Genomic DNA, 24,826 nt, shown 5'->3' on the forward strand with positions numbered 1-24,826 from the left:
ATCAACAATAAGCCGGTCCCAACACAAAGCTGTCCTGTATGGACTGTTGGCAAGAAAGATGCCATTACTCAAAATGCTTCATCTTAGAGCACGTATGGAATTTGTGAAAAAGCATGTAGACAATACTGCAGACATGCGGAAAAAACTTTTGTGGTCAAATGAGACAAAAATTGAACTTTTCGGTCTAAACTCCAAGCATTACGTCTGGCACAAGCAACACTGCACATCACCCAGTCAGCACCATCCCAGCTGTCAAGCATGGTGGTGGCAGCATCATCTTATGGGGATGATTCTCATCAGCAGGGACAGCAACCACACCACCGTGGGACCCCTTTACAGTGACAGACCACCACCATGAGCCCCTTTACAGCGCATCACCACACACAACTTTGTAGCTGTACTTGCTCCCTGCCGAGATGCATTCAGGTTATTGTGAAGTAGCTGCATGGGACAGTGGGCCCCCAGGACCAGGGTTGAGAACAACTGGTCTATGTGACAGTATTGCTAATTTAGTGACTAAACAACCAAATAGCAGATGTACTTAATCAATACTTTGTACAAGTATTTACAAAGGAAAATTTGTACAATATATTAACAGAATGTACACATATGTACCTTGTACCTTAAAAGGTTAAGCGGGTTTGACTGTGGATTGTACTAGCTCCTTTCTCATCACTTCTGCTCCCATGGTATCAGTGTCTGCCATGTCTCACATAGCATCTTTACTGTGAAGCAGGCATTGAAGGGCACCCTTGAAACAGGAGGAAATGTCAGTTCCAAAGTCACTGATTCCTACCTAGATGATTCACACATCAAGAGTCGATTTAGCACAAGATCTGTCTAGCTCCTCAGTAGGTAGTGTGAAGCGAATCCCGTTGTTTTCACGGTTCATAAATTTAAAACCATTGTGTTCAAATTTGTCCTCTCTATCTCATATAAATCACCCTTATAAAAGTTCACTATAGTAAAACCATTGGTAAACATTTTAAAGCCCAGGGAGGTATGGTAAAGCAAATTTAAACACATAGAAAACCATTGTAAACTTATGGTAAATGCATAGTATAACCATGGTAAAATTGCAGAATTACTCTGGTATACTTTTACAAGGGAGAGTACTTGTCATTTCAGCCAAGAACTAGGTACTAAATGGTTTGAAAAAGTGAAAAGGTATGGATATAGATAGACCATAACAGTAGGTGTACCACATCTCATCCCATCACAGTGGTACTCCACTTCGATTAAACTAGTGGTCATTAATGATCCTTTTTCTACAATTCAAGCTGCGGATGTAGGCCATAATGATATTTTCATGAAGCTGACCTGTTATGTGTGTTTGTTTTTTCTGATGTACCATGCTTGTGTTTTTTTTGTTTTTTTAATTCTCTACAGATATATTCAGAAAATTGATCCATGGTAAGCCAAGGCTGAAACAGTCAGTCTTTCTCCTCTCCCTCTTCTTGTCCTGTCTGCTGATCCTGAACTGCTTACCCTACCCAGCTCTGCACAGGTCCTTCCTGCAGCACCAGCACCAGCGCCACTACCCGGTCCTGAAGAGACCCCTCAGCTGCTCTGGTGACAAGCCTTTCTTCCTCCTGATCGCCATTAAATCCTTGGCCGAGAACGCAGACCGACGGGCAGCTATCCGCAGCACCTGGGGGCGCGAGGGCACAGTGGGGGGTGAGCAGGTGAAGAGGGTATTCCTCCTTGCAGAGTCCGAGGCGCAGATCAGAAACCAGGTGGCAGGCGGTATCTTGGAAGAGGAGAGCTCAGAGCATGGAGACATCCTGCAGTGGGGCTTCAAGGAGTCTTTCTTCAATGTCACGCTCAAGGAGTACCTGTTCTGGCGCTGGTTTGGAGAGGACTGTGCTGCTGTGGCGCACTATATCTGGAAGGGCGACGATGATGTCTTTGTCAACATTGACAACATCATCAGATACCTCAAGGGCAACTCCAACCCAAAGCTCTACATGGGGAAGGCCTTTGTAAACTGGTACCCAGTGAGGATCTGGTGGAACAAGTATTACATCCCCATGTCTATGTACTCTGGCAAGTCCTACCCGCCTTATATCGGGGGCGGAGGGTACCTTCTCTCGAGGGAGTCTATCCAGCTCCTGAGCAAAGCCTCTGCCAGGGTTCACCTGTTCCCCATTGACGACGTATATGTGGGGATGTGCGCCCAAGCGGCCAATATCTCAGCCCAGGACCACCCAGGCTTCATCACATATGAGGACCTACCCTTTGAACCCTGTGAGTACAAGAAGCTCATGGTGGTCCACAGGGTGCTGCCCAATGAGCTGTACCTCATGTGGAGCCTTGTGAAGCACCTGGGGCATAGCTGCCCTGGTTAGGAGAATTTGCAAGGACTGTTTCGCCATGGTGTGCTACAGCAGATCTGAAGGGCTGGCCTTTGTCCTACATCTGGCCTTTGTCCTACAGGGACCGTTAAATTGCTGCCATCCGCACCAAACTCCCGAGTGTAAAAAGCCAAAGGGGTTTTCTATACACCCCCCCCCCCCCCCCACCGTGTGGAGTTTTAATGTAATGGGTTTTTACTTTGGATTGTTTTAAAATTATTATTGAAGAACTATTGATCAGGATTGTCCTTTTATTTATTTTTCTTCTTGCATTTGCATGAATATTCACTGAATAATATTACTGTTTGAAAATGTTTTAGAAACCTGAAAGCACTGTGAAACATTAAGTCATTAAATTTTCCAAATTCTTTTATAGCACTGTGTAGATGAACTGTAGAATTATACAGAAGGTATGTGTAATTGCTCACCCCCACTACAGGTTTCCAAAAGCCAGCCTGCCATTGCTGGAGCGGGTCTGTTTCTGTCCAGTTTACTGGGGGGCTGGAAGTAGCATTTCTGTATGTGAGGGGTCAATGTGTGTTGTCAAGGTAAGAGGGTTGGGACAGTCGTTCCTCCCAAAATGAAGTTAAAAACAGAATGTTAAGATCACTTGAATACCATACCATAAAATGATAATGTTCTGATGATAGATTTAGAAAGCACTGGTTAGCACTCCTTTAATCAGCTTGCTATTTTTCAGTTTACCGTTCTATACGACAGAAGGCGATTCCCTGTTTCTGCACCGACACAAACAGACACAGTAGATGCTAAATCTCCTCATTGTTTACGCTTGGTTAAGTATTATATTCTTTGCTGTTGCAACTAAACAGATGTCTTACTTAAGTTGTTGTCTGTGATTATGCACCGTGTGTGCAACTTGTTCTAGGACCAATCTGGAATCGAGGCCCATAGGGGCTTACCTTTCAAGCTCTGAAAATTTACCAACATCCCTTTTATGTATAGTAAATACACTTTTTGTATCCTCTACTTTTCCCCATTTATTAAACTACTCTGCATGATTTGTCACTGTTGCTTCTTTTTTTTTGCGTATGTCAGACACTGCAATAATTAATCGTACAGAACACAGAATAGTAAAACAGGAAAGAAATGAAAATTACATTGTTATACTGTGTACAATAAGACTGTAAAACACCAGCGTTTATAGGGACATTATCGTTCTCCATGTATTATAATAACATAAACAGTACAAACACAGTTTTACAATGAGTTTCACTGGCCACAGTCTTAGTTTAAATGCTAGTAAGGTAGAAAAAAGTAAATCAGATACTAAGCACATGTTTCTGATTAAAAAGATAATAATAATACCAGAATGTAATAAGTTACTCAAAGTAATTACAATTAACCAGTAACTTATGTATCCCACAGTATATTCAAAACAGGAATACATGATGGTTGTTTCCTTATAAAAGTTTACCATAGTAAAACTTTTCATAACCCTGGTTCCCTGAAATAGAAATGTAACCACTATTGAATGGGCATTTACCGCTAAAGGACAAATCCAGAAAATTGTACACTAATGCTGCTCTTTGAGCCTGTGACACAGTCACAGCGCCGCCCCGAGGGCACAAAAGTACTGCATTCACAGACCTCAGTGTAATTTTTCCTTCAAGCCTACTGCGATCATAGATGCAGCGACCTTGAAGGTTAACGGTTGCATTTTTATTTTAGGGAACCAGGGTTATAACAATGACGTTCCCTTTCAATTACGAAATGTAACCATTACCAAATGGGTGAGTGTACCAAAGCTGTTGCAAAGGCAAGATTGCAGAACGAATGGAATGCTACAAGGCTAAGCCAAGAGGCTGCCCTGTGCGTTACCATTAGGAACCCCGGTAACTAGTAGCTAGGTCGTGTTGTAAGGGTCAACTGAGAAGCCGCCCTTAACACTAGTTCCAAAACTAAGGTTTTGAGGATCCACGATATTAAGTCTGTAGAACCTAGGTTGCCATGCCCCTGGTGTACTGGGCAGTGAGCTTTTCTGGAAGGGGCAAGTTAGCCAGCTCATAGGCAGTCCTGACTGTGTCCGTGATCCACTTGGACAGCTGCTGCTTAGACAGGGCTTGACCATGGGACTTCACCCCATAAAAGACAAAAAAAATAGTTTGGACTGCCTCCAACTTTTCTTCCTGTGAACACAGTATGCCAGGGCCTGAAACGGGGCACAGCATACAGAGCCGTTGCTCTCTGTCAGACTGGAAAGGAGGTACTTATTTTAAAACACAGTCCTTTCTGCTATGTATTTTTGACATTTCATCTTTTTTGTGTTCCCGAAAAAAACAGAAAAGGGTTGGAACGAGCCAACAGGAAATAATCAGATGTGCATCACACGCGTTTAACCGTCACTAAAGTCAAATTTGTATAGGGTCGGATATGCGAGTGCTGACCGTATTCAATTACAATGTTTAGTAAAATGGTATGTCTGCAGTTTAGAATTGGTATTTTCTCTTACTGGTTGTATGGTTAAACCTTTACAGTCTACTAATGCTGCCCTATAACAGCTCTATTGTGGACACACCTACAACATATTCATATTAACACTAAATAAATACAAAGTTCAATTGGTTGTAAATAAACAACGCCTGGGAGTAATTGAGAGCTAACTGTTGTCAGAAGTGGGATCCTCAGCTCTTATACATCACTGGCATAAACCTCCTAACCAATCCTGCAATAAAGCAGTAATAGCCTCACAAAGTGAACACTCACCCAAACACGGCAGTTAAAACCAGAAACAGATGTGACAATCTGAGGCTGGTTTAATCCTACCAGTTAAGCACAGCTCTCCTGGCTTATTCGCTGTTTTCTCAAAGATGTAGAGCAATTACACCATGTAACAATTTTTTTTTTGTTTGTTCCTGGGTAGTAAGTGTTATTTCCTAATTGCTTATGCCTCAAAATACAATACAAAAATGACTACAAAAGATTTAGAAGTGAGTAGTTTATACAGTAGTAAATACAGTATAATCGTAAATCTTGAAAAACTACTCACTTCTAAATCTTTTGTAGTCATTTTTGTATTACTTTAGTATAAATACATGTTAATTTGGATTCATATGTTGTTGTTTTTTTACTTTATGTGAATGAAAAGACACACATTTGCCCGTTTTCCCACTGGAAATAGTGATATTTTGAAATATCACTGTCCTGTTCACAAAAGCAAAGTTTGTGGGGAATAATAGCCATTTTCTATACTTTTGAGGCATAAGCAATTAGGAAATAACACTTACCACCCAGGAACAAAAATTGTGTTACGTAGTGTTATTAATACAACAATTAAAATATAAGCTTTAGCGTTACAGACATAATGACCAACCTGTATTGCTGATGTGTTTGTAACGTTGCATTTCTTCTTCTGTAAGACAGTATTTCAGTTGAGGAACGTTTCAGAAGTAAATGAAACCCTGAATCCAGTGTCTTATTTATTTAAGCCATCTGATAACACATTACACATAAAACCTGGTGCACAAGAGTCAATGTTTTAATTATTATTATTTATTTTTTTTTATTTATTTTTTTTAATGATATACAATTTTGGTTTGATGCTTCTGTCAAACATGAACGTCTTGGCCTCTGAATGCATTTCAAGCAGTGTTCAAAACACAGACTGATTAGACTAGAGGCATATAGAAAACGATTAGAACGTTAAACAAAAAGACTCATCTGTCAAAATAAAACATAAAGCCACTGTACATTCTCCCAGTGTTAGAGACAACAGTACACACTGTAAACCCAAAACACCAGTTCTCCAGGTTTGGTTTTGAGTTGAGTAGCTCTGTTAATTCTGTCCTGAAAGGAACATCTCCCTGTTGGGAGAAGTCTCGTTGGCATGCAGACTCTGTGTGTGAAGCTAGCATAATCCGGTCTCCCAAAGAAGCCACAAAACAAACCTTAACCAAATGTTCTTGCCAGAAGAGTATCCAGACGTTGTTATGCATTTGTGTAATGCGTGCTGTGTGTCTATGGGGTGAAGGTAGTGTATGTATCTGTCTTGTGTGTATGTCTCTCGATTGTGTTTTTGCCTTATGTATGAATGTTTGTCTCCAGCATGTGTGTATCTATATGTGTCCATGCCCTGCATGTGTGTGCCTGTCTAGTGTGTCTGTGTGTGTCTTTCAGTGTCTTTTAGTGTGCAAGTTTACATTATTGGCTCTTCAGAAACCAGTCAGTTCAACGTATGCCAAACAAGCAGGGTTACAGACAACCCAAACAGTAACCATGATAGGACTGTGTACAGTGCAGTATGAAGCAGGTCTGTCTGCCTGCACTGCCTGTCCTGCCCCAGAGAGGAGTGTTAGAGCAACCTGCCCAGCACGATGTCCTCCCGCGTGAGTGCATCACTGCCGAAGATCTCCAGGAAGCCGAGCTTGGTGAAGAACTCGAGTCGCGTCCGGTCCGTAGGCAGAACCTCGCAAAACACACCCTTGGAACCTGCAAAGGGGCACAGCATTGACTTCAGAAATACTAACAGAAGCTTCAGACACAAACGTTTCGAGTCTTTCAATGTCGAAATGGGTTCCGATTCTCAACCTATTTGTATCACTGGATGATGTGGACTCTGCCCCAGAGGAATGTGCGTGTCCTCATTGTGCACATACTGGACCATATTCATCTGTAAATGGTGCTAGTTACAGCAGTTCACAGGCAAAACTAAAGAAATGCTGACATACCATATCATTGATATAAATAGGCTCTATACAGTGACAGTATAACTAGGGTTGTATTTATTTCACGTAAAAAATGGATTATTTCATGGCATTTCACGGTCTTACAATAGGTATTTCAAGATATTTCATGAGTAAAAGCAGAAAAATTGCAATGTCACATTCAAAAATTGGTAATTCTCTAGTTATTATACAACATATGTTCCTAAATATTTAAATGCTTACCTGAAAAACAGTAAATGCTAACTTGTACCAAATGTAACTGGCTGCACGGTTTCTAAACGTAGTGTAACAGGAAGTGCGTCCATAAGGCAAACTATATTTATTTTCAAGTGATAAAAAATGTGTAGGTACACTATTCTTTCAGAAATGTGGATTTTCACGGGAAACTACATATTACATGGCAATGGGTATATTCAGCGCTCCAGATAAGGGTTTGGGTCTGGGAGTAACTTACCCTCTAATTTTAACACTGAGAGAGTAAAATGTATTTTCAGGGGTAAAATGCAAGATTACCTTGAAGTCATGACTAATCTCCAAAAGTACTGTACAGTCTTTAATGGTAATGGGGTAGGCATTAAAAAAGAGCCACATGTGTGTTCTACAAGGTTCTTTATCGGCTCAGCGCATTTTGTTCGTTACTTATTTTAACATTCAATTCTTAAACTCGGTGAACATGTTAAAACTTCAATATACTTTTATACAAATAAATAGCCAAGTTGTGCAGCAAAATTGCTATTGCTATTTTTATGGATTAAATTTAAATTTTGTGCGTATTTTGGTTTTTTTAATGAGTAAAAACGGCCAACACTTAGTTTATCTGAACAGCTGGGTACATTTCAGAGAAACTGTCAAATCATTGAAAAAAATGCAGCCTTAAGTATGACATCTCTATGACAATGTACATGTAAGCACAGTTGGAATATGTACAGTGCTGTATGGAACTCCATGCTATGCATGATCCATGTATGTAAATTAAAATGACTACGTATAGCTAGATAGTATTTTTCTAATGTAACTTTTTGTTATTTTCACGTAATCGTATGGGACTCTTAATCTGTTACTCGACATTTGTACGTTAAGTGTATATTTTACTGGGAAATGTGAATAAATAAAAAAAAAAAAACACCAAAAAAATAAATACAAGATTAGCTGTGATCTTCCACAAATAAACTACAGACTAGCACTGTCCTCCTATAAATCCTGGAGCTGGAGGGATGAGATTTCAGGCCATTGTGTAGTTTGTTTGGATGGGTGGAGTTGATGGTTTTGTGGTTCTTCAACATAAACACTGTGGCTCAGACGAACAGCAACAAAAGAAAAAGTACCAATGAGAGTAGGCCCATCAGTGCTCACCCAGTTTCTAGTAGCCCACTGGTCTCAAATCTTTATAAAAAGAGAGTAGCTTGTGGTTGATTGCACTTGAATGGATTAACAGCTGAATAGCTAAGATAACAGAAACTGTCACGTGTGCCCTGAGCCTACTAGAGTATACATGTTATGTTTCATGTGTAAAATCAGTAAATCTACAGATTAAGCGGTAAATGTGTAGATTAACCAGCTCAACGGCCAATATATAAAACAACTAAGGAGATGGTAGTAAACAATATCTTATTTACATCCAAGATCACTGTCTGGCAACAACAATTCACAATACAAAATAATGGTTTGCCAACAAAATGAATTAGCACACTATGATTCTCACTGAAATGCAAAACATGCGTGCATTTAGGTTATGCTTTTTTCTATGAGTTCAACTGAATAATACGGTTGCAAAACAGGATTTTTTTTGCAGCAACTTAATTTCGCTTATTGTCCATTTTGCTGCAATAAATATTTGCACTTATTTTTCTTTGAATGTACAGCACATGTATGAATGATATATTTCACGGCACATTCATTTTGCAGATCTTTTATAAACATGAAATTAGCAAATATTTCTTGCTCGCAAAATGTTCTTGTTTTACAGTAACTCGCACTTAGTAGAGGCATGAGTTTTACTGAAGAGATGTTATTACCACCATACCTAATGTTTGCTCTATGGTCATTTTTATTTAAAATAAAATCAGGAAAGTGCTTTTCTTTTTTTTTTTATATAACGCAAAAGACAAAGAGGATCAAATCGTTAGAAATAAAACTAGAAATCTGTCTCTAATCATGTCTGTATATAGGAATAAACATTAATACATGGTCTCTGCTACATGTACATTATTATTATTATTATTATTATTATCAATAATAACAAAAATAATAATAATATTGCAAGAAGTGATGCAGTGAAGTTTAGAAAGATTAATTAAATAATAAAAAAATCCTAAGGCTGGAGTTCAAGAAATAATAAAATAATAAATTCACCCACGTACGTAACGCATCTTACTGAATTTTTTTTTGTCAGCTCCCTGACTTCACTTTATTTCCGAATTAACCTTAAATGCTGTAGCATTATAACTACCATCTCCTTAGTTATTTTATACATTGACCACTGAGCTGGTAAATCTACACATATACCGGTTATTTTATAGATTTACCGCTGAGCTGATGAATCAACACATTTACCGGTCAATCTATAGACGTACTGATTTTACATATGAACCGTAACATAAATACCAGGCAGAGAGGCATATACAGACAGAGAAGCACACACAGACAAAGAAGCATACAGGCAGAGAAGCATACACAGACAGAGAAGCACACACAGACAAAGAAGCATACAGGCAGAGAAGCATACACAGACAGAGAAGCACACACAGAGAAGCATACAGACAGAGAAGCACACACAGACAGAGAAGCATACACAGACAAAGAAGCATACACAGACAAGCACACACAGACAGAGAAGCACACACAGACAGAGAAGCACACATACCACCAGATCTGGATCATCTGTGTATCACCTGAGGCTGTCTCCCCAGGGTTGAGGTAATCTGATCAATTGCCTATCTCTGTTAATGCTAGTGGCACGTATCGTATCTAAACAACGATGGTCAATATAGCAGGTAAATGTGGGTATTTGGGATGAATAAACGGTAAACTTTGTTAAAATTTGAAGCATGGTTTGGTCTCATCCTTACAGCATATCAAAGTAGCTGAATTACATGTTTACCTTAATTTTTAAACCTTACAAAAGGATCCCAATGATTCAGCCTCAACATCATGACAAGGTAATCCATTCCATACATTCACCTCTCTGTGTGAAGAACTGTCTCCTACCCTCTATCGTAAGTCCACTGAATTTTAACTGTGTGTCCTCTAGAGCAGTGGTGCACAACTCAGTGTCCCTGCACATTTTTATTCTAACTGCATCCTAAAGTACTTTATTGGACCTCATTAGAAGCTAAATTGGTCCAATGAACTAATTATGGTATGGTTAGAACAAAAACCAGGAGAGACACCGGCCCTCCATGGCCTCAGTTGTGCACCACTGCTCTACAGCTACACAAACTGATTATTCAAATCACGCTCTCCACAGGTGAGTGTCACTAGTGTTGATTGCACTAATTTACCATTCCAAGTGAAATAACTGAAGAAACAGTTGCTTAGGTTTGTGTGGATTGTTGTTCTCCAAAGTCCAATAAAATCATCACCAATCCATGCAGCTGTTTCTCCACTCCTTTCACTTGGAATAATAAATTAGCCCAATGCCCCAGGCCTGGTTGTCAGCACCTGATTTCTATGGAGAGCTCAAATCTGAATAATTGGTTTGTGCAGCACTAGTGTCCTCTGTATTGACTATACGGTTAACTTGGTCGTCTTAAGTTGTTAAAGACTTCAAAACAAGCCCCCCTCTAATTGATGCAGAACAAAACAGTGTGCACTTGATCACTTGCTCTCTGCCTGCCTTACCGTTCGCTTTGAGAGCCGAGAGCAGGCAGGTGGCGAGGCTTCGGGTCACGCTGGTGTCCAGCAGCAAGTCAGGGGGGAGTACGTCCAGCTGGACCATGGAAGGAAAGTGGTGGAGCAGCGAGTCTGGGTAGCTGGGCCTCTCAGAATGGAAAAACAGAACAGCTTCCTGCAAAGAGAACCAGAGTCTGGCAAAAGAGATTCACCAACGAGAGGATGAAACACTGGGAGAACGGGGTACACACATACACTATTAATCTGCAGCATCTGCTCTATTCAAATATATATATATATATATATATATATATATATATATATATATTTTTTTTTTTTTTTTTTTTTTTTTTTTTTTTTTTTTTTTGAAGTGATTGTAGCTAACAAAAATAAATACAGCCATAAATCTTACCTGTTTTGCACTTACTATTAGCCAACATGGGTCTAAATGCACAATGCGAATTTAATTTTAAAATATTATATCTGGTACTTTTAGGTTAAAGGAAGTTAAAGTTTCCATACCTTACTCTCAGGAAATCTGTTACACTTCCCCTAGGTCTGTGGTGTGCAAACTTTTTATATGCAGTACCCCTTTTTAAAGTATACAATTGCATCGCACCAGCCCCCCGCCCGCCCCTTCACTCCTTCCCCCAACATACATATTAAAACGTTAGAAATTATTTTTTCCTAGATTTAACCCCAAAAAGTCCAGATCTACCTAAATACATAAGTGTATCACAAATTCAACATCTTTTTTTTTTTTTTTTTAACTTAGCGAGGGAACATTTAGCTGACATGTTAATTCTGGGTTTCTAACAAATCAATAAATTATTTTTTTTTTTTTTTTTTAAACTTGGCAAGTCAACATTTACCCATCTGAAAAACATTATCGTTCAGCAATTAAATCTAAAAAAATGAATCTGAAAAAAATAAATCTGGTGTTGCAAGTAACACTGAATCAGCTAGGCTGGTCAGTAAAACATTGAATCTTTTGTATGGAGAATTTCAGTAGCTAAGGCTCATGGTTCATCAACTGATTCAGATTCAGTTGTATTGTGCCTGCCAACTGATGATGTGAGGCAGAACAGTAATTGGATACCAGAAAATATGAATAACAGTGAGTTTTGGCCTTCTTCAGTATTCTGAATGGAAGGCATACCTTGCAAAATGACCAGAAAGAAATGTATAGTAAAAATGTATACAGATGTACATGGTGCAGAAGTAACCCTGACACAAATTAAAACATAATCCTCTTGTTATTTGTGCATGTAATATGTGCCAAAGCAAGTCATCAGTGACTGGGCCCAGACTTTGTCCGGCATGCAGTCATTTGGCTAAACACTGTAGAATTTTGTTTGAATGCAACGATTCTGTAGGAGTTTCTTTCTCTCATTTAAATGTAAACCCAAAAGATATTAAGAGGATTGAATGCATGAGTTGTGAAAGGGTCACTTAGTAAAATGGGCACATCTGGGAAAATTAGAATGTGAGGAAGGTGTCCCTGCTAAGCGTGTACAAGTGTCTTGTAGGTACAAAGTCAAGGCCATGGCAACTCACACCTGTGATGCGAGACGATGGATTCGAGAGCCTATTGTCGTGTTCGCGGAGCCAACCTGAGCTAAGCCTGAGACCGAAGTGGAGTCCTGCTGGGAGCGAGCTGAAACCCTGGACATGGACTGGATGATTTAAAAATGAAATGTATTAATGCAATAATATGTGTTATAACCCTTTGTAGTGTTTGTATAATCTTTAGTTTGGAAAATTATGTAAGTGTGTAATCAAAAGTAACGCTTAATGCTGTTTTAATCAGTAATTGTGAAAATTATGTATTCTCTTTATATAAAAGTAGAAACTGGTATAGTTTGATACAATTGGCCAGTTTTTTTTATCAAGATAGGCTTGATTCCCAGAACTGAATATATAGCACCCTTTTAGCCTAAGAAAATGTTGCTGTATGAAATGGGGTTTATATAGTATGCTTGCTTTTTACTATAAACAATTTGTGCGTGTAAGACCATATGCTTAACACTGCCCGTTACAATAATATGCATGAAACTGTTTCTCGTCAAGATAGGTTCACATTTAAAATAGTTAATATTCGTGTTCTATAGGGAGTAAACTGATTAGTTTGACTTAGAGTTAAAAAGATGATGCAGGTTAGAGGATAGGTTTTGAGAAGGTAAACTTTATGTGACCTTTCTTCCCGAACTTTCTGTTAGCCTGTTTTTTTAAGAAAAAACCATGGCTGGTAAGGGAGGGATATTTGGCACGCAGAGCAGGAAAGGATTATAGCGTCAAGGTTAGAATGCAACGAAGAAAATTATCTTCTCACCCTAGAAGATGGGGGAGTTAATTTAGGAATGGACTTAGTCCGTTATCTTTTAGGAAATTAGTTGCCTGGAAAGAATGAGCTAGTACAGGTGGGAAACATTGCTCATCGCTGGAAATTAGGAAGATTGGTGTGCCACTAGCAAACTGGTTTTAGCTGATTTGTGTGCCGCTGAAAAAAATAGGAGGTCATCCGCAATTCAGCTGAGTTCATGCTGTTAAGAAACTCATAGGACAGAGACATTATAATCTTACACTTAAATAAAAAATAAACAGATTATCCATGAAGAGAAACTCTATATTAGAAAAACATAAGATGGAGGTTCCCTATAATATCTGCTAAACACACACCTGTAAGGAGAGAAGGAAACTACTTTGAAAAATAGGATGATATGAGGGAATATATACTTAGAAACCAGGTATATAATCAATATAATTATAACTAATAGTATTATATATCTTTTAAACAACATATATTCAAAACAACATTATTCTCTTTGTATGCACATATAAAATAAAGAAATAGCAAGGGTCTTGTGAACTATGTTTCACCTAACTTTTTAGATAAAGGAGGGGTCGAGAAATGAGCGGATGAGATCATGGTCAAGTGTTTGGAACAGGTGTCATATCTTGAAAAGTTGTTGGCATATGGCTCTAAATTTTTAGGCTGATGCGTGCCAAAGAAAGATAAGAAGTGTCTAAACAAATTAATAATTGGACTTGATTAAGTCTCTCCATGTATTCCAATGGAGACCAAAACCTATAAAACCTCAAGTCTTTTACAATGAGGCACCACAATCAAGACTCAGCTTGGCAGTGATGTGGTCCATCATTTGCAGATATCCACAAGACAATTCTGATTCCGTTGTTCACGCCACTCTTCCTTATAATAGGAGGTAAGCATATTATCTACAATATTATATCTCACATGTATTGGTTGCATTGCTATAAGGTATTGAAACTATGTTTTAGTTTTTGAGAGTATTATATTGAATGAACTGAAATATAGAAGTGGGTGCTTTTAGACCGCGTGTATAGCTGGCCCGGTGGCTACACAAATACATCTAAGTGTATGAGGTCATTGGCGTGTGTATAGCTGGCCCGGTGGCTACACTGATACACGGAGATGTATCATGCCAATTGAAGTATTAATGCTGAATTTGCAACTAACTTAGAACCGTTAATTGTTATTGCATGTTTATGGATTTTGGTGGTACGCGCAAACTACCTTTCCAATATTAAAAGCATTTTAATAAAGCGAAGGAGCATTGCTCCGATTCGTAAAACTTCAGATGAATGAGTCTTGAGTGTTTTTTCTTGATTAAATAGGGGATATATGGACATACATACAAGCTCGTCCAGTGCTCGAACATAAACCACTAGGAGTTTATAACATCTCTGTCCTCCTAACGTCTCCCAAGTTAAGAGTGTGTGCAGAGTAAACAAAAAGAGTACGTAAAAATCTGTGAACGCAGCAGACGTGACAGTGGGATTTCACCAAAAAAAAAAAAAAAAAAAAAATTATATATATATTGCCAGCTAATTTGAAGATAACAGGCAAGCCCACACCCGTTGAGTCTGATTTGGCATTGTATGCTGTAGAGTTGCCTTTACATTCCGACTTTTAAGAATGTGTTAACATTTATGTATTTTGTTAAATCTGGACTTTGGGGAAAGAAATACATGATTTACATTAAATCTGGGAAAAAACAACTGTTAAAACATTAGTGTTTTTTTTTTGTTTGTTTGTTTATTTTACACTTATCGCCCCACAGTTGGTAGCTGTCATTTCAGCTCTGTTCAATGCAGTTTCACTCTCACTCGCCACTTCAAAACATAATTTCTCCCGGTTGTACAAGTCCTAGAGTGATCGTCAATGGCTCTGTGACAAGGTGGCTGAGTGGTGACGTCATTGTTGACGTTCCCAGACCAGATACTGACAGACAACACACACAGGTACTGGGTGAAATGTGCACTGCAGCATCGTTTTTATAAACAAAAATAAAATAAATATTTAAAACATAAAACACTGCTCACAGAGCAAAAATAAAAGGTTGTACAAAAACAATCCACCAAACTAAACAAACATTGTGCTTCCTACACAAGCAGCAATTGTTTTTAGTTTTACTTTCATTTCTTTTCCACTCCCGTGGAAAAACGCTTTCCACTCTAAACACCCACCCTGAAACAGGGAAAACTGTAGGGTTTTATACTGGTGACCATCTTCCTATTAACAAGAAATTAGTCAACTCAGGAGATGGTCAATTTCTACACAGGGTTTTGTGGGATGGGGCTTCCATGCTGCCAAACAATAACACACAAACACTTTGTATTTTAAATAAACACAAAATATATTTAAATCAATACTAACCACAACAAAACAATAACATAGCAAAACACTAATCTTAACTAATACAAAACTATACCTTTGAAATCATAATACATTCACCCGTGTTAAAAAGCATAAACTATACATTTTACAGCAGGGCTCTATTCATGTGCAGGGCTCTGTTCTCCCCTGCCACAAGCTCATTTAAAAGGTAAGAACTTGGATTAACTACTGGTAGCTGTCATTTATGCATTTACTTAAAATGTTCTATCCTTAACAAAAAGTACTGTTTTCTTTTTTTACAGGACTGCCCCTTTAGTCATAGCTGCGCCCCCCTTACTGACTCTCTGCGCTCCCCACCTCAATGATGTCTTCAGGGCCAAAGCATGCTGTTGGTTAAAAAAAACATAGGGGAAGCAGCAAAAAGAGGCATACTGGACTAGGTCACTGGATGTACAGAAACAGCTCCACTCGACATGGCAGACTAGCAGTACAGTCTACAGTTCTAGCAATATCAAACAATCATTCTGGCTCATGTCTTCACCAGTAAGAAGTAGGTGTACAGGAAAAGCAAATGGAGCACTCCACTCCCCCGGGTCACGCTGCAGCAGCCAAGGAACACCTGGGCCTTCAAAGAAGTGTTTAGAGTAAACACTGATGTGGGAAAAGTGAAGAGGCAGCAGCAGAACCATCCTCACAATGCCACCTCCTCAAGCACAGCGCAGCTTTCCACAGCGCTGGCTCAAAGACCCACTCCTTCAGTTTTGTTTTAGATTCAAACTCAACTTATTTACTATCAACATTTCATCTTGTGTTATTCTCAAAGCTTTAAACCCTGCTGGTTTGTGGACCCTTCTTTGTTTGACCCCACTAGATATCCACCTGTTCTTCAAAGACATGTAGAGCACTTTAAAGGGATTTGAGATTCGCATCCAGTAGCTATACAGATGGGAGTTTTGAAAGAAAGATGTTACAGCAAATTACATTTTAACATGGTATCTGCTATTATACTAGGTTAAAGAGAACTGAGGTAAGGCTAAAGAGTCAGGAGTGTACCAGGCAGTGTTGTGATACACTGCTATTATGGATTCTGTTCCATCAGTCAGATGAGATGAAGTTAAAAAGCTTGAAAACCATGGATGCAGACAAGGCTGGCTCGTTTGCATTGTGGACAAGACACTTGCGATGTGCAGGGTCGCCGGTTCACGCTCAGCCTCGCACCGTTACACTGGCAATTTCAACATAGCTTGAAGCACCTTACTCTGGTTGTATGAAAATGTCAGTGAAGCCCATTGTTTGATAGATAAACAGCACTCAGAAACTCACTCAGAGTGACTGCAAACATTATACAAAGTTAATATGACAGTTAAACTGCATTTGGAGCTGCTTGTTGTTTAACATTAGAACTGCGATGCTGGTCAATTTGACCCAGTTTGCATTTAAAATGTCAATTACTCTTCTGTTGTAAATAATATGTATATGTCCGTTTTTGACTTTTTCTAAATATATGAATTAAATATCTTGATGGCGTTTGATAACCAGAATCGCAAAAATTATAAGGTTATAAACACTTCTACCTAGAACCGCCATGTGGGTCAATGTGACCCATGCATTACAATACATGTATTTTTTTAAAATATAGTGTAAGATATATATATATATTTTTTTGTAAATGCAACAAACAAGACACGCCCCCTCCTCCTAGATTTCCATTACATGAGAGTAGAGCTTGAACTTCATATTGATTTGAACTCTGCTCTCGCCAAGATACGCACCAACTAAGACGTAGCTTTGCAGTAAACTAATGTGATCCATCTGCATCTCCATCCATTTGCGTTGTTTTTCATCTGATGATGTAGATATCCTTCTGTCTGGTGTTCATTGTTGAAATGTAATGCTGGCTAGGGGATCAGCTCATTTTGCCTCCCCAGCGCATCAGCACACACAAAGGCTGCGATGCTGGCTCCGGGGATCAACCCAGTACAGTCTCCCCAGCGCATCAGCATGACAACTGTCTGGATTGAGATAGGGTACATCTCTGGGGTCTTCAAATGGGCACCTTCCATCCTCAGTGTTTCGTTGACTAGCCCACGACACCTCAAGAGGACTCAACAGTGATTCTGACGTCCCAGCATCACCCCCCTCGATCCTCCACTAGGCTCAGCCCAGCTTACTTACCTGTACATCAGTGCTGCTTTCTTTATATTGTGCTTGAGATCCCCATGCAGAATCTTTCCATCTCAACCACAACCAGTTGCTGCTCCTTTTTGCCGTTTCAGATAAGTTCTTCACTGTGCGACACAACTCTTGGCCAAAGAACCCAACGTCTCTGAGAAACCGGATTGTAGTGTGCCACAAATCCTCAACAACCCACCTCCACTTGGTAAACTCGGACTCTCCATCCTCACTGTTCCGCTTCAGCAACTAATTGAGCATACAGAAGTTTCTTCCTCTCATACGCCTCATCCACAACATCTTCCCATGGCACTGTTAACTCTACCAGATGAACAAGGTGTGCTGATCCAAACCACAAGACAATGTCTGGTCGAAGGTTAGTGGTGGGAATCTCAGGTGGAAAAATAAGCCGTTGACCAATATCTGCCAGCATCTTTCAGTCTCTAGCAGCTTCCAGTTGTCCTGAGCGAGGCTTGGTTTTAACACCTTTTCTTGGTGGTTGCTCTCCTGGATGGAGGAATATTGTCTTTTGTGTGTAATGCTTTCATGGAACTGGTGGCAACTTATTGGTCAGGTTACACTTGTCTTCCAATGCTAAGGCCAAACATCGCAGCACCTGGTCATGGCGTCAAGTAAACCGTCCTTGGCTAAGACCCACTTTACATCCTGTCAAAATGTTCCTTAATGTTGCAGGTAATAAACACAAAGGACATGAGGGAGCCTCACCCACCCAGAGGTTTAGGTTATGTGGTGATGGGAGAACATCATATGCTGATCCGATGAGGAAACTGATCCTGCTCTGTTCCATTGTCCATAGGTCTTGCTAGCCGATCTTGCGCTGTTCCACACTCTCCCATCTCATCCATTCTCCCCGATTGGCCTAGGAAGCAGCCTCTTCCTGCTTTTGCACTGCATTAACTACCAGCTTCCTCCATTGAGCCGGGGTTGCTTTATGCCATGTAGGAGGAGCTGAACCGAGACCAAAACCTCCTTTTCCATGCTGAACTTGTCAGATACTATCTCTGATTCGAAGGGCAGCCTTAGCATCTTCCATAGCTTTCTTTGCCGTCCATTGTCTTCCAGTTTTCAACACAGGTGCTGCCTCCCTTACGCATTTGTCATGTGAATCTACTAATGTCATTTCCAGTCAGACTTTGGCGCACTTAAACCCCTCGGTTAGAGCAGAGATTGGTAGCTGCAGTATTCCTTTACCATAAAGTCCCACTTTGCTGAGGCAGCGTGGAACTCCCAACCAATTCCTGACGTATGAACTGATTAAAGCTTCCAGCTTTTCAACTGTTGTCAAAGAAACCTCGTACACAGTCAGTGGCGACAGCTGTCTTGGCAGTAGATCAAACTGAAAGCACCAGAGTTTCAGTTTGCCTGGTAAAGCGCTGCTGTCTATGCTCTTCAACCCTTCCACTGCTTGTAGTCTAACTTCTCCCACACGAACTGTGTCCTTTAGATCCCCGTCGTACCATCTCCCTAAACATTTCACTGGCTTCTCGAACAGTGTTTGTATTGCCTCACCATTAACGTAGAACCTTTTGTCTACTACTTTACCTTTAATTATAGAGATGCTCCTTGATTTAGTGGTCTTGAATTGCATTCATGTTATTGGTTAATTTGCCCAATAACCGATTAGTGCAGGCTACTGTTGTAGTCATTGTTGTCATGTCATCCATATATGCTCGAACTGGTGGTAATCGCATTCCAGAAGCCAAGCGTTCTCCTCCCATTACCCATTTTGATGCCCTTATAATTACTTCCATTGACATGGTAAAAGCCAGTAGAGAAATGGTAATGGTACACTTGTCATGGCATTGCCATGTAGTGCTGAATTCTGAAGTTGAAAAACTAAATTGCAAATCTGCAAAGTAGGCTTTCACTAAATTTGTTATTGTCATCAGTACGCTGAAAAAATCAAATGCTGAATAAAGAAGTTCATGTGGCACCGAACCATATGGAAAAGCCAAATCCATATGGAGTTCTTTCCTCTCCTTTTTTGCTGATTGAATTTGTTGCCAGATTACACTGATGTGTTCTAAGCATCCTGGGAAACCTGGAATGCACACACACACACACACACACACACACACACACACATATATATATATATATATATATATATATATATATATATATATATATATATATATATATATATATTTATTTATTTATTTATTTAATTATTTCAAGCCTTTGTTTGTAGACTGACTACGAGACAGAGATTGCTATGACTGTGGATTTGTCAAGATGCAAACTCAGTGAAAGCCTATTGCTTATTTTTCATTGTAGCTGGGAGACATCAATCCTTTGTTTTGTTCCACAAATGTAACTGGGAATATTTAATCTTAAAAGTAGTCATTTTGATTGGAATACAGCAAGCTGCACTCAGATGCATACAGTAAACTCAAATGGCAGGTAGAATCACAAAGTATATGCCTAATATGAAACATATTCCATATTATTTTTTATATTACTTAAAAAAAAAAAAAAAAAAAATCAGTTTTACGGGTCTGTATGTACCAGTTTACACATGTTTACACAATAGTGTTCAATGGAACTGCGTCTGTGTTTACAACACAGCTCCTGGGTGCAGACAGTCAGCTGACAGACGTGTACGCTCTTCCATAGAGTACAATGTAGCCATCATACTGGAAGTAGTGTTACATTTTCTTTTTATATAGTATTCGAAACAATGATTTCAGTTTTATAGTTTTATGTGTACATACACCCATTTACATGTAAATACCTGTTTCTTTTGAAATGTATTTGATTAGATTTTTTCACTGTAGTCGTGCTGTATATGCGCTCATTTTGAAAATACAGCCTTTTATGTTTAATTTTCCATTTAAATACAGTGTTTCTGCAATGCAAATGGTAGATGTGATGTTCGTGAATAGAACTGACAGTTCTAGTGTTAAAAGTGAACCATGTGATGATTCTAGGTTTGAAAATCCGGCAGTTCTAGTGTTAAAATCATACAAAAAAAACTTATTGTTACTGCCCACCTTCTTCTCATCGTCCATGCAAGAACTTTTATTATTGTATGCATCACATTTTAACTCAGTTTTGCATTGCATCTATATTTTACTGAATAATGAATTATCATAGTCACATGAGAAGGTGTATATCAAGTGTAAGAGGTTAAATTATTTTATTTTTCATGATCTTATCGTATGTTCCTCTTTCAATATGTTGCACTCATGCACAACGAAGATTTTCAAATGAATTCAATTGGCATTTTATTGTTCTTTATATTGTGATAAAGCAAATGGTGTGGCTATAGATGGTAAATACGTCAGAGCTTTTGACAGCACTTTCTACCATCACAAAATGGCAGCAGGGAAAGGACTACAATTCTCACAAAATGGCCACCACAATGCAAGGTGCCAAGGGCATATCAGCCACACCTGTTCAGAATCAGACGTAATTATTCACCTATAAAAGGGCTGGGTCACAGCATGAAAAGGAAGTACAAGTTGTGTTAGAGACAGAAGTGCTGGTAAGAGATACTGATTTAAAAACTAAAAAAGAAAAGGAAGACTTAAATACTGTGTATGACTTTTACTGTTTTGACCACCCTTCTGGCGGATTAACCTGGATTGTGAATGAGAACCCAAACTGTTTTGAACCCTATATTGATTACACTATGTAACACAATTTTTGTTCCTGGGTAGTAAGTGTTATTTCCTAATTGCTTATGCCTCAAAAGTATAGAAAATGGCTATTATTCCCCACAAACTTTGCTTTTGTGACCAGGACAGTGATATTTCAAAATATCACTATTTCCAATGGGAAAACGGGCAAATGTGTGTCTTTTCGTTCACATAAAGTCAGAAAAAACAACATATGAATCCAAATTAACATGTATTTATACTAAAGTAATACAAAAATGACTACAACAGATTTAGAAGTGAGAAGTTTTTCGAGATTTACGATTATACTGTATTTACAGTATAATCGTAAATCTTGAAGAACTACTCACTTCTACTCACAGTGGTCAGGTGATCGACTACAAGGCGAAAGATCCCAGTTCTCCAGGGCTTGGCGAACTAGCGGACAAGGTAAGACTAGCAGAAAAAGACAGCAGCAGAAAGTACGGGACAATGGCAGAAATATAACTCTTCCCCCCGACCAGTCATTTGCTATAACTGTGATAAACCGGGACATATTGCTGCCCACTGTCTGCTCAAAGAAGAGCTTATGCAGTGCAATGTGGGGAAGGTTGATACTGGCAATGCTTTTCGTATACCTGTCCTGTAATAACTGCTCTTTCAGTGGGGGAGACAAACATGTGTAAAAGTAAAGGCTGATGGTACTACTTGACTCGGGTAGCATGATCACTCTGGTTGCTGCAAAATTAGTGCCGACCACCAAGTTGGATGAGTCTCCGGGAATCAATATTACTTGCATCCACAGTGACACACGCCAGTACCTGACCGCTATGGTAAACATACATACGGAAAGGGGAACACTTAATTACCAAGTTGCCATTTTTGTCAACGTTACCAGATGATGTAATATTGGGCCGGTACTTATATATATTTGCATCGATGAGCTAAACTGAAGCAGCACATGTTACACAGCAGGTGCACAAAAAGACAAAGTAACTAGACACTACACACAGGAACACGTCAGCTCGTTTTACCCACTGAAGCATACCACTACAACACTGAACCAGTCCTGTTTTCTAGAACTAGATTGGGATTTATTTAATCTTTTAGCTGTTTCTAATAGACAGGGTAAGATGGCCTACATCTTTAGAACTACAGATGTTTCTACTGGATGGTTTGCTAAACTGTGTCTCTATACTTAAGAACATAAGACAATTTACGAAGGACGAGGCCATTGCTCTCAGACAGAGGAGTCATTATCTTTTGCTTTCCCCCTGATACCACTGTTGGCAGCAGGGATGACTATTCTTTTGACCGATGGCTTTTTCAAATAATAAAGCCACGGTTTTTGTTTGACCCTGGTGTGGACATTCCCTTTCTGCACTTCACCATGCACATCTTGACAAGCTGTGACTTATGTATTTAAAATAAGAACATACGAAAGTTTACAAACTGTCTTGCTCATTTGGTTGTTAATAGCTTATTGATCCCAGAATCTTATCAAGCAGCTCCTTGAAGGATCCCAGGATGTCAGCTTCAACAACACTACTGGGGAGTTGGTTCCAGACCCTCACAATTCTCTGTGTAAAAATGTGCCTCCTATTTTCTGCTTTGAATGCCCCTTTGTCTAATCTCCATTTGTGACTCCTGGTCCTTGTTTCTTTTTTCAGGTCAGAAAAGTCCCTTGGGTCGACACTGTCAATACCAAAAAACACTTCAGGGCCAAAACATGCTGTTGGGTAAAAGTAAACAGGGGAAGCAGCATACAGTACACTACCTGAAAGCGTGGCTTGCAGAGACTTCACAGTACCAAGTTTTTCTTTCAAAATTGTACATTTGAGACCTAATTTACAGTACACAGTGAATGGAAGTACTCAACAGCTACGATTTATGAAATTATTTTGTGAGATGCAAACACTTTAAAAGACAACTAATACACAAAAAGAGGCATATTGGATTAGGTCACTGGATGTACAGAAACTGCTCCACTCGACATGGCAGACTAGCAGTGCAGCCCACAGTTCTAGCAATATCAAACAATCATCCTGGCTCACATCTTCACCAGCGAAAATAAGAAGCAGGATGTACAGGTAAAGCAAATGGAGCACTACACTCCCCTGGGTCACGCAGCAGCAGCTGAGGAACATCTGGGCCTTCAAAAGCGAGGAGGCAGCAGCAGAACTATCCTCGCAATGCCACACCTCTCAAGTACAGCGCAGCTTTCCACAGCGCTAGCTTAAAGACCCACTCCTGCAGTTTTCCTTTTTTTTGGTGTTTAAATGATATTCTGAGAGAACTGCAATGCCATATAATACTACTGATAATTTAAATGATGCCATATTCACACCGATCAAGCTAAGGATGGGCTGTGTGAATGATATTTTTTAAAGAAAACCGGAATATAAAGAAATTACAAGACCAACATCGAAATAGGGTCAAACTGAAACCCAAAAGTACACATCACAGCCCCACACATGAGCCTAAACCTCGTTTTCAAATCTATCTTAACTTCTTCTTTAGAGCATACATGTATAATTAATGTTACCTGGTCTTAAGCAATATTAACAGTTTCTTCTGCAAGTCAATCCCTCCTTGTTATTTCACTGTCATTTCATTTCTTCCGTTTTCCACATGCTGTGGCAAACAAGACATTTCCCTTTGACTCATCATGGAGTCATTAACATTCTGCTATTGTAGAAATAATAAAATGCAATGTGATTCTGTGTTGTCAATATAAAAATCACTGGACAACCATGAACTATCAATCAAAAATGAATGAAAGTCGTCGACGCCAAGAGACTGAGCGCGAGCAATTACATCACATAGCAACCGTCGCCGACTTCATTGCGGATTAGATTAGAAAGGAATGATGTTTAAAAACGTTGTTTCTGAAGAAAACTTTAACCACTGATATGATTATATTAGGTGTCTGGGAGGAGGTCAAAAAGTGGAAGACATAATGGAACATAAAGATTGTTGGGTGGGGGGCAAACCAAGGTGGGGGGGGCTGCCCCATAGCAAATGACGCCCCTACTCTCAAAACTTTGTTAAGGAGGGTCCTCATCACTCTGTGTGGAGACATGCCACCTTCCCTCTGTCCTAAGTGTATCTCCAGTTAATTTACAACTGTGTCCCCTGTGGTACTGGTTTAATTTAATGGGCAGTTTGACCAGTCCTGTGTCTTTCTCACTGTACCTGTGCGAGTGTCCGGCCAGGGGCAGTGGTGGCGGTGGCTTTGGGGTATTTCTCCCTCATGGCCGGTAGCCAGGTGGCCTCACACTTCTTGTGGAAAGTCTTGATGTCCAGCACTCCGAGGGCACAGCCACACAGCTCCTCCTCCTCCTCTAGCACAAAGCAGTACTCAGGGCTCAGACTCAGGGCTGCGCCCAGCAGTCTGCCAGAGGCAAAGAGAGAGGAGAGAGGTCAGACAGACACCGGCACACTCACAATGAATTTAACACCTGACCCCCGCTCCCATTTACACCAAGCGCAGTCCTTAGGCTTGTT

General features: G+C 39.6%; 2 protein-coding genes across 7 annotated transcripts in view; one reads left to right on the forward strand and one right to left on the reverse strand.

Moving 5' to 3' along the window:
* Nucleotides 1–1,382: 1,382 nt before the first annotated feature.
* On the forward strand, nt 1,383–2,778 carry LOC121326357 (N-acetyllactosaminide beta-1,3-N-acetylglucosaminyltransferase 4-like; the record flags this gene model as incomplete). The annotated part of the gene is made up of 1 exon (XM_041269607.1): nt 1,383–2,778. A coding segment is annotated over one exon (966 nt), but the record flags the coding sequence as incomplete, so codon positions are not given.
* Nucleotides 2,779–5,869: 3,091 nt separating this feature from the next.
* The window catches only part of si:dkey-183c6.8 (protein O-GlcNAcase), a 40,473-nt gene continuing 21,516 nt past the window's right edge, over nt 5,870–24,826 (reverse strand). For 5 of the 6 annotated variants that reach the window (XM_041218438.1, XM_041218429.1, XM_041218475.1 and 2 more), the window contains 3 exons: nt 24,515–24,713; nt 10,877–11,042; nt 5,870–6,800 (listed from right to left, as the gene is read on the reverse strand). In XM_041218438.1, the coding sequence (XP_041074372.1) occupies nt 6,664–6,800; nt 10,877–11,042; nt 24,515–24,713 (502 nt within the window). In that variant the 3' untranslated portion in view covers nt 5,870–6,663. Of the gene's footprint in view, nt 6,801–10,876; nt 11,062–24,514; nt 24,714–24,826 lie in introns of those variants that run through there. The other variant, XM_041218448.1, reaches the window with a different exon arrangement.

Source organism: Polyodon spathula, chromosome 2, assembly GCF_017654505.1.
Source record: "Polyodon spathula isolate WHYD16114869_AA chromosome 2, ASM1765450v1, whole genome shotgun sequence".
In the NCBI taxonomy this organism is placed as follows: Eukaryota; Metazoa; Chordata; class Actinopteri; order Acipenseriformes; family Polyodontidae; genus Polyodon; species Polyodon spathula.